The sequence below is a fragment of the Amblyraja radiata genome, chromosome 20 (genome assembly GCF_010909765.2).
Source record: "Amblyraja radiata isolate CabotCenter1 chromosome 20, sAmbRad1.1.pri, whole genome shotgun sequence".
Classification (NCBI taxonomy): Eukaryota; Metazoa; Chordata; class Chondrichthyes; order Rajiformes; family Rajidae; genus Amblyraja; species Amblyraja radiata.
In genome coordinates this window covers 20,760,047-20,777,742 of record NC_045975.1, presented here as the reverse complement: position 1 = coordinate 20,777,742, position 17,696 = coordinate 20,760,047, and the positions used below count along the sequence as shown (strand labels likewise).

At 44.4% G+C, this 17,696-nt stretch overlaps 1 protein-coding gene across 1 annotated transcript in view; it reads left to right on the top strand.

Annotated features, from left to right (window-relative positions):
• Positions 1-17,696, top strand: part of swap70 (switching B cell complex subunit SWAP70) — an 88,241-nt gene that overhangs the window by 34,689 nt on the left and 35,856 nt on the right. Inside the window, exons 5-6 of the mRNA XM_033038962.1 lie at positions 2,584-2,730; positions 14,333-14,441. Coding sequence (XP_032894853.1) covers positions 2,584-2,730; positions 14,333-14,441 — 256 coding nt within the window. The remainder of the gene's footprint in view (positions 1-2,583; positions 2,731-14,332; positions 14,442-17,696) is intronic.

Here is a 17,696-nt window from a genome sequence, read left to right as displayed (position 1 = left end):
TCTATCTAATGCCCCACAAATAAGAATTGTGGAGTGATCACTTTTGCCAATGGTGTAGTGGAGAGATGCATTTGCCTTGTAGATTGGCGAGGATAAGCTCAATAGGTTTATTCATCTTGTCGATTCACTCCCTATTTGTCATTCTGTTGTGTACTAACCGCTCCACTAACTCCATCCTCATCTCCCCAGTGCCTTTCATGTGAGCCCATGACGTCTTGGACATAATTTTCCCTTAATGGATCGCATGAAAACTTAACGGAAGTTTAATATAAATTACTTGTCTTGTACAGTCAATACAGGGACCTATTTTGAAATTAATGCAACCAACTTTGTAGACACCAATGGGGAAGTATTTTAGACATTTAAAAATAGCTTTCAAAGTAATGAGGAATAGTAATGTTGTTTGAATTTTGTAGTGGTAATTCCACTCACAGCTGTACTTACATTCATATCTGTCCTGTCAAGTCCTGTTTAAATTCATAATCTTTCAAACTACTCTCCTCCGTCTTCTGTATTTGATGGAATACAAGCCAGTTTGATGCAGTCTAGCTTCATTAGAGCTAAAGAAAGAAAGAAAATGCTTTGGCGGATTTGTGCTTCATTCTACACCTTCCACAGGCATCCCTCATGTAAGTGGAGCATCTAGCGCTTTGCACAGTAACCCTGTTTGGATTCAAGTACTAAAATTCCATCAGACTTTATATTAATTTTTATGCACCCGGCTGCTGCTTTTTAATCATCTGTACACAGGACCCACAATTCACTTTGGTTTTGCTTTGTTCCTATCTTTTTACTAATATTTTTTGCAAAAAAATTAGATCCGTCCCTTGATCATCTGAAGTAGATGATCACATACTGTATTTACCTTGATTTAAGATTGCTTGAGATCCAAGGAGAGCTGGTCAACTGGATAGAAAATTGATTTGAAGGAAGCAGAGGGTGATGGTGAAAGGTGTTTTTTTTGGAGAGAAGGAATGGGTGACGTTTCGGGTCGAGACCCTTCTTCAGACTGAAGAAGTATGAAGAAGGGTCTTGACCCGAAACGTCACCCATTCCTTCTCTCCAGAGATGCTGCCTCTCCCGCTGAGTTACTCCATCCAGCATTTTGTGTCTACCTTCGATTTAAATCAGACTATAAACCAGTTCTTGGTCTGGAGGCCTCTGACATGGTGTGGCTCAGGGTTCGGTGCTGGGACCATTGCTGTTTGTTATCCATGTCAATGATTTGGTTGGGAATGTATCAGGCATGATTAGTAAGTTTGCAGATGACATTAAAGTGGGTGGTATTGTAGATAGTGAAAATGGTTGTCAAAAATTGCAGCAAGATCTTGATCGGTTGGGCAGGTGGTCTGAGGATTGGTGAATGGAGTTTTATACAGAGAAGTGCGAGGTGTTGGATTTTGGGAAGTCTAACCAGGGCACGACCTACACAGTGCATGGCAGGGCTCTGGGGAGTGTTGAAGAGCAGAGGGATCTAGGAGTGCAGGTACATAGTTACTTGAAGATGGATGGATGGATGGATGGATGGATGGATGGATGGACGGACGGACGGACGGACGGACGGACGGACGGACGGGCGGAGTGGGCAAGAAGGCTTTTGGCACATGGGACTTCAGGTTGGGAAGTTGGGAGGTAATTTAGTCATGTACATGGAAAGGAAAGGTTTGGAGGGATATGGGACAAACACAGGCAGGTGAGACTGGTGTAGATGGGCATGTTTCTCAGCATGGACAAGTTGGACTGAAGGGCCTGTTTCTATGCAGTCGTGGCAATTACGTCAGACTATGGCGTAATTGCCATCCATCTTTCAGTTTTCTGCACTCATTAATGTATAAATCTGCCCTTACTCACAATTTTTCGTACATCTAAATTGTTAATTAATAAAGTGACTATCGTGAGCACGGTTCTAATGGAATGTAGTGGTTGTCGTAATATTCTGATAATCTGGCAACCTCAGGACTTTGGTACTAGACAGTTAGATTTTTCGGATTATTGACATTTTTTTATACCACTATACACTTTTCATAAATTGATCAATTCATGTTACAGGAGTAGAATTAGATCGTTTGGCCTATTAAGTCAATCATGGCTTATCTATCTTTCCCTCTCAACCCCGTTCTCATGCCTTCTCCCCATAACCCCTGTCACCCTTATAAATCAAGAATCTATCAATCTTTGCCTTAAAAGTATCCATTGACTTGGCCTCCACAGCCGTTTGTGGCAATTAATTCCTCGTTTAATTTACTTGTTTAAAAATATGTTACCCAGTTTAGCAATACATTTTCCAGCGAGCCTGGTTTGTTTTAAGGGTGTTTGGGAACTGGAGCCACAATGAGTTAATGAGTTTCAAGGGAGCAGAGGAACCATGGCCAAGAGTGCGAGAAATATTGTTTGTGATGTAGATGCTGAATTATTGGAACTTCGGAACAGTCTACCTACCAATGGATTATCCGCTTCCCAATAACCTGCTATATAACATTCCCAACCAGGCAAAGGATTTCTCATTAATGCTGTTCGCTTTAATTGCTGTTAACTGTCTTGTATTTTATTCAAAGTAATGCTGAACATTTATCTTTTAAACAGGGCTATATGTGGAAAAAAGGACATAAGAGAAAGAACTGGAATGAGCGCTGGTTTTTGCTGAAGCCTGATTTAATTTCGTATTATGTTGGTGAAGATTTGATGGAGAAGAAGGGGGAGATTTCATTGAATTCTAAGTGCTACGTGGAGGTAAATGTTTTAAACTGCATAAGTAACAAAAAATCCCCCATTATTTTTTTTTAAGTATTGCTGTAGTAAAATATAAAGTTTAATTTTAGATTTTCAAGTTAACAATTTTCATGTTGATAAATTCATAACTTACAGGACATAACATACCAAATTCATAAGATATACCTAACCCAACAATGTTTGCTGAAGACACATTTTCAGAACATAAATTAATTATATCTCCAGGGATATCTTTGATGAGAACTGACAATTCTAAAGTGGAATTAAAAAGAAAATGATGAAAATACTTAGCATCACTGAATAGACAAGCCAATTCAGAGCGATGAATTTTCATCAGTTGAAGGGTCACATGAGCACACCTTGCCACCTGCTTTAACATTGATTGTCCTGATCACCAGCTTTCACTTATGAGGAGTTATTTTAGTTTAGAGAGACAGTGTGGAAACAGGCCCTTCGGCCCACCGAGTCCCCGCCGACCAGCGATCCTTGCACATTAACACTATCCCACACATACTATGAGACAATTTACACTTGTACCAAGTATACAAACCCAAGCCAATTCACCTACAAACCTGTACGTCTTTGGAATGTGGGAGGAAACTGAAGATCTGGGAAAAAACCCACGTGGTGACAGGGAGAATGTACAAACTCCGTACAGACAGCACACATAGTTGGGATTGAACCCGGGTCTCGGGCGCTGCAAGCTCTGTGAGGCAGCAACTCGAACGCTGCGCCACCGTGCCTTGATGGAAAATTAAATGACTTTTCATTTCTATCATGCTGTTCCACTTAATTAAACATTGGGCATGCACATCATATGGTGTGATAGTTTGTTCGCCAGTGAGGGACCTATAAGTACTTTCTGTTAGTCACAGTATCAGGTGCTGCCATGTGTTGTGATCTTCACCTCTCAGTATGCTGGCTTTAATCATATCTCCCACCCATGCATTCAAATGATATGTCTTCTGTTCATCATTTTAAAGAGGGAGTCTTCCTTCCTTAAAGAGCATTAATGAATCAATTTTTGTGATCATCAAACGGTTTCAAGGTCTCTTTTACAGTACAGACAAGTCCAAATCCCCATCCGTCCATGGTGAGATGTGTGCATGCATTCAAATCCTCAGAATCTCCTCCACCTATTACCGTATCCACCGTGCCCAAAAGTCTCTTTCTCGCTTTTCTCATGCTTCCGTTTCTTTTCTCTAACAATTGCCAAAATAACCTTTTCAAAAAGATGTTAGTTCAGTTAACAACATGCTTGATACATAGTTATGGAGTATATTTTGATCTGTTTATTGCAGTGACTATCAGTTTGTGATGCTCAGTGTTCTTGGCTGCAAACCTTTGCAAAGTTTAGTAACAAAATAAAGTTCTAAAATAGGAAAATATTTAAAATACTCAGCATGACAGGAAACATCTGTGATGAGGGAAACATAGTTAATGTTTCAAGCCAATGACCAATCATTGGGTCCAATGAAAGTTCACTGACTTGAAACTGTTTCTCTCATTGATTCAAGATTTTTGATGCCCATCAGTAAGTGCACAAGTGCTGTGTGCAAATGTAATGGAAAGTTGTACACCGCAAGGATGCTTAACCATCTGCTGAATTGCCCATCAATTAACAGGGTGATGGTTGAAAATATAAAGGCATTTTGCTTGTGCTAGTGTAATGAGTTAGGAAAGATTTATGTATCATATATATTTGAAATCCTACTTAAAGTTAACTTGTTTCCTCTCATTAGTTGTTTTCACCACATTCTAGATTAACTGACCTCAGTGCAGTCATCTATCTGTACTGCAATATATTTTTTATCGCTCAGTTCTCAGTCTTGAGATGCTATATAATGTTATGAAAGAAGCACTTGTCCTACTTTAGTACCTCTTATAACCTTGGGACACTCAATCTACTTTGTAGCCAAAAAAATATTTTTGGAAGTGTTGTCAGGAAATGTAGCAGCAATTTTTGGCATAGCAAGGTCTACCAGATGCAAGAAGAAAAATAACTTGATCTGCTTATATATGTCGATGGGGGGGGGGGGGAAGAAGAAACCTTTCTGTTCAGAATAACACCATGAAATATTTTACATCCGCCCAAGAGAACAAATGTAATGGATTCAAAAGATGGTACCTTGGATTGTGCAACAGTCCCCTGATATCGACACTTCCGCGGAAGTTTGGGTCACATGCGGAAACCATTGAACTTTAGCTTTAATGCAGCCTTTCAAATTGGAAACTTCTTAGCAACTACACTTACTCAACTGACAAGCTTGGCTTCTTTGGTTCCTTATAACTTTTGATGACTTCTGGTTTGGTATGAAAAAGGTGAGATGCCTCAAACTGACAGCAGCAAGTTTTCTTGGAGATCAGACAATGCCATTCTGCTTTCCACAGAAAAGACGGATTCCCAAATTCACCAGTGTAGTTTGAGGTCTCTGATAATAAATATTTATCGTACATTGTATAATAACAGAATATTATACTTGTATGGTTTGCCCGAAGATACACAAAATACTGGAGTAACCCAGCGGGACAGACAGCATCTCTGGAAAGACAGAATGGGTGATGTTTCGGGTCGAGACCCTTCTTCAGTCTGAAGAAGGAACTTGACCTAGCATTTTGTGTCTATCTTCAGTTTAAACCAGCATCTGCAGTTCCTTCCAACAACATTTTGTATGGTTTACCTGTTGTACTTCTTTACACCTGTCCTCTGAGTTCAGTCTGACTCATGAGCGTGGGGCAAAACTTACAGTTTTAGAGAGAGCAGCAAAAGTCAGATTATTTTTTGGAAGTTTATTAAGTCTGAGCAAATGCCACGAATACCATAAACTTGATGCCGGATGTTATATGAAATTACTGAAGACTTTTGGATAGAAATACATTCCTTAAAAACTATTTAGAAACGAGGAACTGCAAATGCTGGTTTATCAAGGAAAGACAGAAAAGTCTGGAGTGACTCAGTGGGTCAGGCAGCATCTCTGGAGAACATGGATGGGTGACGTATCGGGTTGGAACCGCTGAGCTATTCTGGCATTTTGTCTTTCCACTTGAAACTATTTGTTCATTACTAAGGCCTATGCATGATCTTTACCTGCGACATAATTTGCAAACTTTCTTCTCTGCCTCTGTCCACATGATCGACTATTTCACATGCTTTCCCTAACATTAAATACTTTTTCACTTTAACTCCAGGTAATTTTGTACATAACTCACCCTGGCGATCATTCTATGTTACTACGAATCAGCTCTGTTTCCATGGAGCTATGGTCTGCTGTAGCTCTTTTTTTCAAATTAAAATATCACACTTGTGGCAATTGGCTTGCAAATCACAAAACTTGATGAAGAGTTTTACCTTGGCGATGATTTGGATTTTTGGACTTCATGAAGACTGATGGGGATAGAACCACGCTTATAGATGCTATCTTGGAACTTACCTGTTGTATTGCAAATATTTTGTGCCAGCATACACTGCAGGGGTCAGAGAAGGTTCTTATCTATACTATTACTAAAACTCTCATCTTGACCACTTCTGGTCTATGTTGTAAATAAATTTGTGCAAAACCCTACCCTATAATGCTATGATTTTTTCGCCATCTTACTCACCGTTCTCCTCTACTCCAAGACACCAAGTTTTGTTCCGATCGGTGAAATAATAGAAAAGTTATGAAGGTTTAAACAATTGTGAGATCAACAGATTGGTCTTCTCGCCTGTCAGTCACCATGAAGGTAACGCCCCTTCTGGAGGCCAGGAGAATTAAGCCCCGGAGGCTGGTCGTGAGTCGGTCAGCCCGCCCGGAAGACCGTGAGTGAGAGTTAGGTCCAGAACTGTGAGTCTATGCCGTGCTGAGTGAACTGAATTCCCGCTCAGTCCAGAGACGCGCTCATTCCGGTAGCCCCGCTCAGTCCAGAGGTGTGTATGTATGTGTGTGTGTGTGTGTGTGTGTGTGTGTGTGTGTGTGTGTGAGATGGAGGGTGTGTGTGTGATGGAGGGTGTGTGTATGTGTATGAGATGGAGGGTGTGTGTGTGTGATGGAGGTTGTGTGTGTGTGTGTGATGGAGGGTGTTTGTGTGTGTGTGAGCCCACCAGCCATGAGTGAGTGAACTGTGAGCCCACCAGCAGTGTCTGACTGAACTGTGAGTCCACCAGCCGTGAGTGACTGAACTGCGAGTCCAAGAATCCATTTGGCCCACAATGTCCATGCTAGCCCTCTGGCAGCCTGTCCCTTTGGCCCACAACACCCATACTAACGCTCCAGAAAGCACCCCACTGGCCACCAATAATGGAGAGGTGGAATATTGCGTTGGGGGACCAGCCCTCCCATGTAAGAATGGGACCCAACGGGTCCCACTTAGCCTTGTGCTTTTATAAGGAGGCTCTTCAGGATTTTTTTGCTACTTGCAGCCTGTTTGGAAAGTTCAAAGACCCCTTGGTTCCTCATTAACCTTTTTGTTACTGTATCAATTTACCATGAGTTAACTCAATAGCTGGATTTCTTTGGGTGCAGGTCCATCCCCAAGTGAGTGTTGTTCTAACTTCTCAAGGAATCATTAATTTTTAGTGCAATTTTTACTGTTCTTGTTGAGCCAGGGCCTTGAGCCATAACGTTTGTTGTTTCTTCTTCCGTGGTCATTGTATCGGTTGTGATTCTATATATAGTTATATCTATAATAGGATTGGCTAGCTATAGTTGTTGTTGTGTTAAATCTACTCCTTTACTGTATGATACTTTTAATCTGTTGTTTTGTTTAATTCAAAATTCAAACTTCACTTTCTCATTGCCTCTGGTCCATTATTCACAAGCACGTCAGTAAGTGAAGTATATATTTTTCCTCTTCTTCAAAATATCTTTTAACTTCCCCAAAAAACTTTAACCACTTTTTGTCTGTCTTTGGTTGTCTCTTTAACAGTAACTTGGCCACTTCATTCCAGTCAAAGTTAAAGTACCCAGAGTTAAGAATAAAGTACATCTTAATATTTCATTTGTTTGGGCCGATACTACTTTATCAATGTGTAGGAAATAACTACAGATGCTGGTTTAAACCGAAGATAGTCACGAAAAGCTGGAGTAATTCAGCGGGACAGACAGCATCTCTGGAGAGAAGGAATGGGTAACATTTCGGGTCGATACCCTTCTTCAGAGAGGTGTTGACCCGAAACATCACCTATTCCTTCTCTCCAGAGACGCTGCCTGGCGGGCGGGCGGGCCCGCTGAGTTACTCCAGCTATTCACGACTACTTTAACAATATCAGTTTTTGGTTGTGATATCTGTTTTGGCCATTTTTTTTTTTTTTTCCGTTTAGTTCAGATATTTTCTTTTGATACCATTTTAAAATGACGTATGATTTGCTTAATTTCTACTGAGCCCTCTTGCCCTGTTCCGGCATGCATCGTGCTCTATGAAATATACCTTCAATTGTTTATTTCAGTTCAACATACTAAGTAGTTGCTTTAGGAAGGGTTTGTGTCATACAGTAAGAGGCACTGATTCCGTGTTCAATTTTCCCACAATATTTTCTCATCTTGTTAGAGACATTGTTATGCCTGTGGTATTTCACATTTTAGGTAGTGTGTTTTAGTGGCTATCCCTGATGATTCATATTGCATATAGATTTGTCTCTCCTCTTTTATGTTTATTGTATGTACCAAGGCTAAGTTGCCCGCGCATCAAGTTTTCCCTTTCCCACCGTTGAGACTACTTTGAATAAAACATGTAAAATATAACTCTGTAGAGTATGTTCCAACTTCAGTTGCTTTTCCCAGGCAAGTCCCAGTTGGCTTCTCATTTCACTCAGCTCCCATGAGACGCACCATCGTCCTCTCCATTCTTCCCTTCAGGAACAAAGCAGAGTAGAAGTTTATTTTGCATCATTCCTGTTTGCACAATTTGGATTGCACGGATCTAGATTTGGTGGATTTTTACATTTGTAAATGACTTTGGCAGAAAAGACTCCTCCAATTATTACAATTACCTGTTTCTGATGAACCAGGAACTGATACTGATGGCAATACTCCCGTGGGAAAATCACCACCTTGTTGATTCATCATTTTGCTATGTACAGGGCTGCACTTTTTACCCACTGTTGATATAAAAAAGATTTTGACAGTTTCAACTGATGTGAAATGACTTTACCTTTTTGGATAGTTGTGCAGCATGAACAATTGGGTGAGCTGTTCTATAATGATGGACAGTCTCTTGTACAGTGGTTTAAATACTCCTACTTCTTGTCCCTTTTATATTAACCATTCTCCCAAGTCCTGTCCATGTGGTTTGTCTGGCTCTAATTTCATTTTATTGGCTTTGTTTTCTGCCATATTTTCTGCAACATATTTATAAACCTCCTCCATCTGACATGGGTTCCCTTGCAGATCTATCCCAACATATTAAGTTTTCTTGCCTTTTGGTCAGAGTAAGTATGAACAAGTATGCTGGCGTTCTCATAGGTCTCTTGAGGGTGAATCCGCGTAAAGCAAGAAGGCTGGTTGGAGTCCCTGGCAGCATCCTTGGGTTCTGTGCAGACAAGCTGGCATAGGCATTCGCAGACATCTTTAGTCTCTTGCTAATCCATTCTGAGGTCCCCACTAGCTTCAAGAAGGCCACTATCTTCCCGGTGCCAATGAAAAGTAAGGTAGCGTGCCTTAATAGCTGCTGTCCACTATCATGATGTGCTTCGAGAGACTGGCACATTAACTTCAGCCTCCCAGACAGGCTTGATCCACTGCAGTTTGCCTAGTGTCTCAATAGGTCCACAGTAGCTCCCTGGCCATAAATTCATCTCTACCTAGGCAGCAAGGACACCTACATTCTTCAATCAATTATATTGCCGCTTTCAACACACAATCCCATTAAAACTGATCTCCAAACACAAGGACATAGGAATCGTCACCCCTCTCTGTCAATGGATCCTCGACTTTCTGACGCACAGACATGATCTGTGAGGATTGGTGACAACACCTCCTCTACAATAATTCTCAACACTAATGCCCCACAAGGATTGTTCCCAGTCCCTTACTATACACACTATACACTCACAGCTGTACGGCCACTTCACACTGTCACAGAACAGCAACCAACATTCCTCCTCCTCCCTGCTCCAGTCGGGCAGAAAATAGGGACGTTCAAAGGCACGCACCACCAGACTCTGTTATTAGGCTTCTCAGCTGTCCGTTCATAAACTGTCATACTCTCCGATCCATCTCATTGCAGACATTGGACTTTGTTTCTGGATCAGGTACACTACAATGCTGAGAGCTATATTCTGCATTCTGTGCCTTCATACCTGCTACCAACGTGCATGACCACAAATTTGCAACACTATATTCCATCTGCCCCATCTTTGCAACTCTCCCAACCTATCCAAGTCCTTCTGCAGGCTCCTTGCCTCCTCAACACTACCTGCCCCTCCACCTACATTTGTGTCATTTGTAAACTTGGCCACAAAGCCATCAATTCAATTATCAAAATCATTGATAAATAAGGCCCCAACTCTGACCCCAACGCAACAGCACTAGTCACCGGCAATAAACCAGAAAAAAAAAACCTTTATCTGAATATGTTGGTAAATGTGCCAACTAATACAATCAGAACTACTGACTCGCACTTTCATGCAACTGCTGTTCTTGACTGTGACTGAATCAAGACAAACAAGTTTCAAACGTGCTCCAGAACGGAAATTAAAAAAAAGGGACATTTCAGAACTATCTTTTAAAAAAAATTCTACTGAAGGACGACAGCATTTGTGATTCCCCACCCTCACCAGCTGCTCCATGTTATTAGCAAAAATACCAATTCAGAATTGTCAGTTTTAATACATGGCAATTATATATCCAGAATTGCAAACTTTCAAATTTTTACCAATGTTAACCAGAGTTTCACGGCATCATTGTGAAATGGAACTCTTTACTTCCTCTAATGATAATCAAGGTAACAAACAAAAGAAAAAATAAATGGAAACAAAGAACATTACATAAAATAGGAAAAACAAAATCCAGGCTCGGTGCTTTCTGCCTTTGAGAACCTTCACAATTAACTATAAAGCTATTTTAAAAAAAAAAGCTTTATTTCATTACGGAAATTAATTCTTGGCACCTCAATTCCAAGAACAAAGGAAAAGAGAAGAAATAGGTAGAGCTCTACGCTGCTTTCACATTTGCACAACTTGTTAAAGAGACACTTCCTCTGAAACTCTTTCACACGTTAACACCAGTACGACTGCTGGCCTTGGAGAAAGTCCATTGATATTTCTCAGGAGACAGCTTGATCTTCTATTAGCAATTTTTTGGTGTGATTGATACCTTTATACTGATTCCAAAGCTCCAAATGTTTATTTAAATCTATTGGATCAATATATCTGGTTAGTTAATGATTTTTATGGGCTCATTTTAGATAATATGAGCCTCTGAGGTAAGTTAATAATGTTGTTGTCAGTAAATGAATGCTCAATTGAGCTGTCACAAACAGGGGATTCCTGGGTTACGAATTATCTGAGCTACAGTAATCTGACTTTAAGCAAATTTTCCCAGACATTTTTGAAGGATTTTACAAAGGTTCAAAGGTTTAAAGGTTCATTTATTGTCAAATACACCAATTGATGTAGTGAAATTCGAGTTGCCATTGCAGCACATTAATAAGAATACAACATAACATTATAACACCGGCAGTCCTGTTTGTTTTGTGTTTTTTTGTGTTGTTTATTTCGTTTTGGTTAGTCTAGTTTTGGTTTTTAGTTTGTGTTTGGGGGGGTGGGGGGGGGGTTGAAACGGGGCTTGCTGTCTCTCCCTGCGGGGGAATGCGACTTTTTTTGTCGTATTCCCCTTCTCTGCCTCCGTCTGCGCTGAGGCCTAATGGCGGAGCTGGCGACCTCGAGGCTCAGGAGGCAGAGCCCGCCAGGACTCGCCCTGAGCTCGCTCCCGTGAGGGCGGCCCGGCTCGGGGCTGGAACAGTGCTTCCGTGAGGGGCTGTGACGCTCCCGGGAGGGCGGCCTAGCCCGAGGAAGGAATGGTGCTTCCGTCGGAGTGGCCGAGCTCGGGGAGGTACGGCGTTCCCAGCCCGAGGGAGGAGCGGCGCCCATGTCGGGGCAGCACAGCCCGAGTGAGGTACGGCGCCCATGTCGGGGCGGCCCAGCCCGAGTGAGGTACGGCGCCCATGTCGGGGCGGCCCAGCCCGAGGGAGGTACGGCGCCCATGTCGGGGCTGAGACGGTAACGGTACTCACGTGGGGGCGATCCGGCTCGGGGCTGGAACGGTGCTCCGGTGGCTGGGACGGTGTTCTGGCGGTGGTGGCCTGAGTCCGGGGTTCGGCCGCGGGCCAGCGGCTGCGTCAGCAGGACTGGTGGGCGGCAGCTTCGACCACCCCGGGGCGCGGTGATTGAGCCGCGGGACAGTTTTTAACATCGCCCGGTGGGGTATCGCCTCAGCGCAGAGGGAGAAGAGGAGGGAAGAGACTGCAGCCCTAAGACTTTTGCCTCCATCACAGTGAGGAGATGCTGGGTGGACTCACTGTGGTGGATGTTAATATGTGTTTATTGTTGGTTTTTATTGTATTGTATTGTATGTTTGACTGCTGCAATTTCGTTCAGACTTCGGTCTGAATGACAATAAAGGCTATCTAATCTAATCTAATCTAATCTAATCTAAAGGAGTTTAACATTAAACATAAAAAACATCCCCCCACAATGGTCCCCACTGTGAGGGAAGGCACAAAGTCCAGTCCCCAAACCCTTGTCCACCCATAGTCGGGCCTATTAAGGCCTCCGCAGTCGCCGCTACGGCGGCAAGATGTTTCAGGCCCTTCTCACCGGGTGATGGTGCTCCGGCGTCGGGAGAACCCTCTCAGTGGCTTGGGATACCTGGAATGGCCGCTTCCTTACCGGAGACAGTGGCTTCCGAAGCCGACAGGCCGCGCTGGACGGAGCTCCACCACTGGTGATCTCGGCGAGAGATCCCAGGCTCCACGATGTCAAAGTCAGCGCCGCCGTCCGCAGCTGGACGCTGCACAGACCTGCAGCTCCGCGATGTTCAATCGGCGGACCCAGCACACCGGAGCTCCAGCGCGGCGACCCAGGCAAGGCATCGCCCGCTCCGCAATAGCGCTCCAGCGCTGTGCCGCCGCCGAAGCCGTGGTTCTGGCCGGTCCCCTCAGGAAAAGCCGCTTCTGACCCGATGGTAGGCCGCGAGGATGGGTCGAAGATGCTGCTCGGAGGAAAGCCGCCTCTCCGGCCAGGTAGGGACCAGGAAAAGCAGTTTCCCCCTCCCCACTAGACCTCCAAAACAAAACACTATTTTAACATACTAAAATAAGTGAAAAGACAGACAGCTGCAGGCAGGGCAGCCATACCCAACTGGACGGCGCCCCCATTTTTCATGCTAGTAGTAACAATAAAATGTTTCACGGTGACGCAAGGAACTGCAGATGCTGGAATCTTGAGTAAAACACACAAAATGCTGGAGTAACCCTATTGGTCAGGCATCATCTATGGAGGGAATAGATAGGTGGGCATGGGAAAAGGGGGTACGCTACTCATTGTTCATACCATTGGGATGTAAACTACCCAGGTGGAATATGACGTGACGTTCCTCCGGTTGCCTTCAGTCGGCCTTACACTGGCAAAGGAGGAGGACCAGGGCAGAAAGGTTAGTATGCAAATGGAAAAGGGAGTTAAAATGGCTGGCAACTGGAAGATCCTGCAGGCTTTGATGTACCGAGCACAAGAAACAGTCGCCAAGTCTACGATTGATGAGGTTGGAGGAGTGCTTGTGGACCTCTGTGTCACCCGAAAGGGAAGCTGCAACCCCTCGCTCAAGGTGAGGAAGGAAGTAAGGACAGTTGTTGCACCTTGCACAGTTACATGAGGAAGTAACTGGGGAGGAGGCGGTTTGGGTGGGAAGGGATGTGAACCAATGCGTTGTGAAGGGAGTTTTCTCTACGGAAGGCAGTTACGGTTGGGGATGGGAAGATGAGGCTGGTGATGGTGTTAGATTGAAGGTAGCAGAAGTGTTGGAGAATGAATGATGTGTTGGATGCGGAGGCTGGTGGGTTGAAAGACAAGGACAGGGGAAATTCTATCCTTGTATCGTCTTGGAGAAGGGGGTTTGTGAGCAGTAATACGGGGCACAGAGGAAACGCAGGTGAGGGGCCCATCCACAGCAACAATGACGGAAACCATGTTTACTAAAGAAAGAAGACATTTCAGATATCCTAGGAAAGCCTCATCATGGGAGAAGAAGCGGTGGAGATGGAACATTTTACATAGGATATGGTCTCCTTACAAGACGAGGGCTGAGAGGAGGTATAGTTCAGTTAGTTGTGGGAGTCAATGGGTTTATAGTAGACTTTTCATGGTGCCTGTGATGTCTGGTAACAGTATGTACTGTATTACATTAGTTTAATCATGTTGGGGTGATTATTTCACAAAAGGACACATTTATAACAGGTTTATGTAGAACAATTCAATATGGGTCACTGTGGAAAACTGACATTTAATACATGGAGGAATGGGCTTGTGTATAATTCTCAGGAATTGAACCTTTATGTAACCCAGGGTTGACGTCGTGATTAATTTGAAAAACAGCTACTGAAATTATACTTGTATTTATTTATTTTTCAGTCTCTACCAGACAAGGATGGGAAGAAATGTCTCTTGCTGATAAAATGCTCTGAAAGGAGTTTTGAGATTAGTGCATCTGACAAAAAAAAGAAACAAGAATGGATCCAAGGTAAGATCCAACATTGATGTCAAATCCTTACCTCTTGTGGTTGTCAGATTCACAGAAATCTTTAATTGTAAATCTCGTAATTTATAGTCCAAATCTCTTCTGCGTCATAATCCTAAAATCAGATTCAGATTCAGATTCAGATTCAATTTTAATTGTCATTGTCAGTGTACAGTACAGAGACAACAAAATGCATTTAGCATCTCCCTGGAAGAGCGACATAGCAAATGATTTGAATAAATAATAATAAGTGTCCGGGGGGGGTGATTGGCGGTCACCGAGGTACGTTGTTGAGTAGAGTGACAGCCGCCGGGAAGAAGCTGTTCCTGGACCTGCTGGTTCGGCAACGGAGAGACCTGTAGCGCCTCCCGGATGGTAGGAGGGTAAACAGTCCATGGGTGGGGTGAGAGCAGTCCTTGGCGATGCTGAGCGCCCTCCGCAGACAACGCTTGCTTTGGACAGACTCAATGGAGGGGAGCGAGGAACCGGTGATGCGTTGGGCAATTTTCACCACCCTCTGCAATGCCTTCCGGTCGGAGACAGAGCAGTTGCCATACCATACTGTGATGCAGTTGGTAAGGATGCTCTCGAAGGTGCAGCGGTAGAAGTTCACCAGGATCTGAGGAGACAGATGGACCTTCTTCAGTCTCCTCAGGAAGAAGAGACGCTGGTGAGCCTTCTTGATCAGAGTTGAGGTATTGTGGGTCCAAGAGAGGTCATCGGAGATGTTGACTCCCAGGAACCTGAAGCTAGAAACACGTTCCACCTCCGTCCCGTTAATGTGGATGGGGGTGTGCGTGCCGCCCCTGGACTTCCTGAAGTCTACAATGAGCTCCTTGGTCTTCTTGGAGTTAAGGGCCAGGTTGTTGTCAGCGCACCATGCTGCTAAGTGCTGGACCTCCTCCCTGTAGGCCAACTCATCGTTGTTGCTGATGAGGCCAATCACCGTTGTATCATCTGCATACTTGATGATGGTGTTAGTACCATGTACAGGTGTGTAGTCATAGGTGAAGAGGGAGTAGAGGAGGGGGCTCAGCACTCAGCCCTGTGGAACGCCGGTGTTCAGGGTGAGGGTTGAAGAGGTGTGCTTGTCTAACCTAACAGACTGGGGTCTGTTGGTTAGAAAGCCCAGTATCCAGTTGCAGAGGGAGGGGTCGATGCCCAGGTTACCAAGTTTGGTGATCAGTTTTGATGGTATAATGGTGTTGAATGCTGAGCTGTAATCGATGAACAGCATTCTTGCGTAAGTGTCTCTGTTGTCGAGGTGGGAGAGGGCGGAGTGAAGTGCCGTTGAGATGGCATCCTCCGTACTCCTGTTCTTGCGGTAGGCAAACTGATAGGGATCCAGTGTGGGGGGTAGGCAGCTTTTGAGGTGTGCCAGGACCAGCCTCTCGAAGCACTTGGTGATGATGGGGGTAAGTGCAACTGGGCGGAAGTCGTTGAGGCTTGCCGCAGTGGAGTGTTTTGGCACTGGCACGATGGAGGTGGTTTTACGGCACGTGGGGACAACTGCTTGGGCAAGTGACAGGTTGAAGATGTCAGTCCAGACGTCTGTCAGCTGCGCAGCACAGGCCCTGAGCACGCGCCCGGGGATGCCGTCAGGGCCTGTGCTGCGCAGACCTACTTCAAGTTCAAGTGAGTTTATTGTCATGTGTCCCTGTATAGGACAATGAAATTCTTGCTTTGCTTAAGCACACAGAAAATAGTAGGCATTTACTACAAAACAGATAAATGTGTCCATATACCATGATATAAATATATACACACATGAATAAATAAACTGGTAGTGCAAATAACAGAAAGTGGTTGCTAATAATCAGAGTTTTGTCCGAGCCAGGTTTAATAACCTGATGGCTGAGGGGAAGTAGCTATTCCTGAACCTGGTTGTTGCAGTCTTCAGGCTCCTGTACCTTCTACCTGAAGGTAGCAGGGAGATGAGTGTGTGGCCAGGATGGTGTGGGTCTTTGATGATACTGCCAGCCTTTTTGAGGCAGCGACTGCGATAAATCCCCTCGATGGAAGGAAGGTCAGAGCCGATGATGGACTGGGCAGTGTTTACTACTTTTTGTAGTCTTTTCCTCTCCAGGGCGCTCAAATTGCCGAACCAAGCCACGATGCAACCGGTCAGTATGCTCTCGACTGTGCACCTGTAGAAGTTAGAGAGAGTCTTCCTTGACAAACCGACTCTCCGTAATCTTCTCAGGAAGTAGAGGCGCTGATGAGCTTTTTGATAATTGCGTTAGTGTTCTCAGACCAGGAAAGATCTTCAGAGATGTGCACGCCCAGGAATTTGAAGTTCTTGACCCTTTCAACCATCGACCCATTGATATAAATGGGGCTGTGGGTCCCCCTCCTACTCCTTCCAAAGTCCACAATCAGTTCCTTGGTTTTGCTGGTGTTGAGGGCCAGGTTATTGCGCTGGCACTATATGGACAGTTGCTCGATCTCTCTTCTGTACTCTGACTCATCCCCATCAGTGATACGCCCCACAATAGTGGTGTCGTCAGCGAACTTGATGATGGAGTTCGCACTGTGGTTCGCTACACAGTCATGGGTATAGAGTGAGTACAGCAGGGGGCTGAGCACGCAGCCTTGAGGTGCTCCCGTGCTGATTGTTATTGAGGCTGACACATTTCCACCAATACGAACAGACTGTGGTCTGTGGACGAGGAAGTCGAGGATCCAGTTGCAGACCTCAGAAGTGAGAGGTTGAAAATGTCCGTAAAAACTCCCGCCAGTTGGTCCGCACAGGTTTTTAGAACACGGCCGGGTATACCATCAGGACCAGGTGCTTTTCGGGGGTTCACCCCTCTGAAGGATTTCCTGACATCGGCCTCCGTGACTGAGACTGAAATGCCATCACAGCGAATGGGGGATCGGGAAGGCACATCAGTATTCTCCCTGTCAAAGCGTGCGTAAAACGCATTGAGCTCGTCAGGGAGTTATATTACACCGGCATTCGAGCTGCCTCCTGGTTTTGCCTTGTAGGAGGTGATTGCATTCAGACCCTGCCACAGCTGCCGAACATCTGTCTCGTCCTCCAGTTTGGAGCAGAAGTCCCTTTTGGCCTTTTTGATGGCCTTACCAAGGTCGTATCTGGTCTTCATGTAGGCCACTGTATCGTTGGATGTGAATGCCCTGTGTCTGGACTTCAGGAGAGTGTGGATCTCAAAGTTCATCCAAGGTTTCTGATTGGGAAACACTCTGAAGTTTTTTGTAGGGATGCAGTCCTCCACACATTTCTTTATGAAGTCTGTA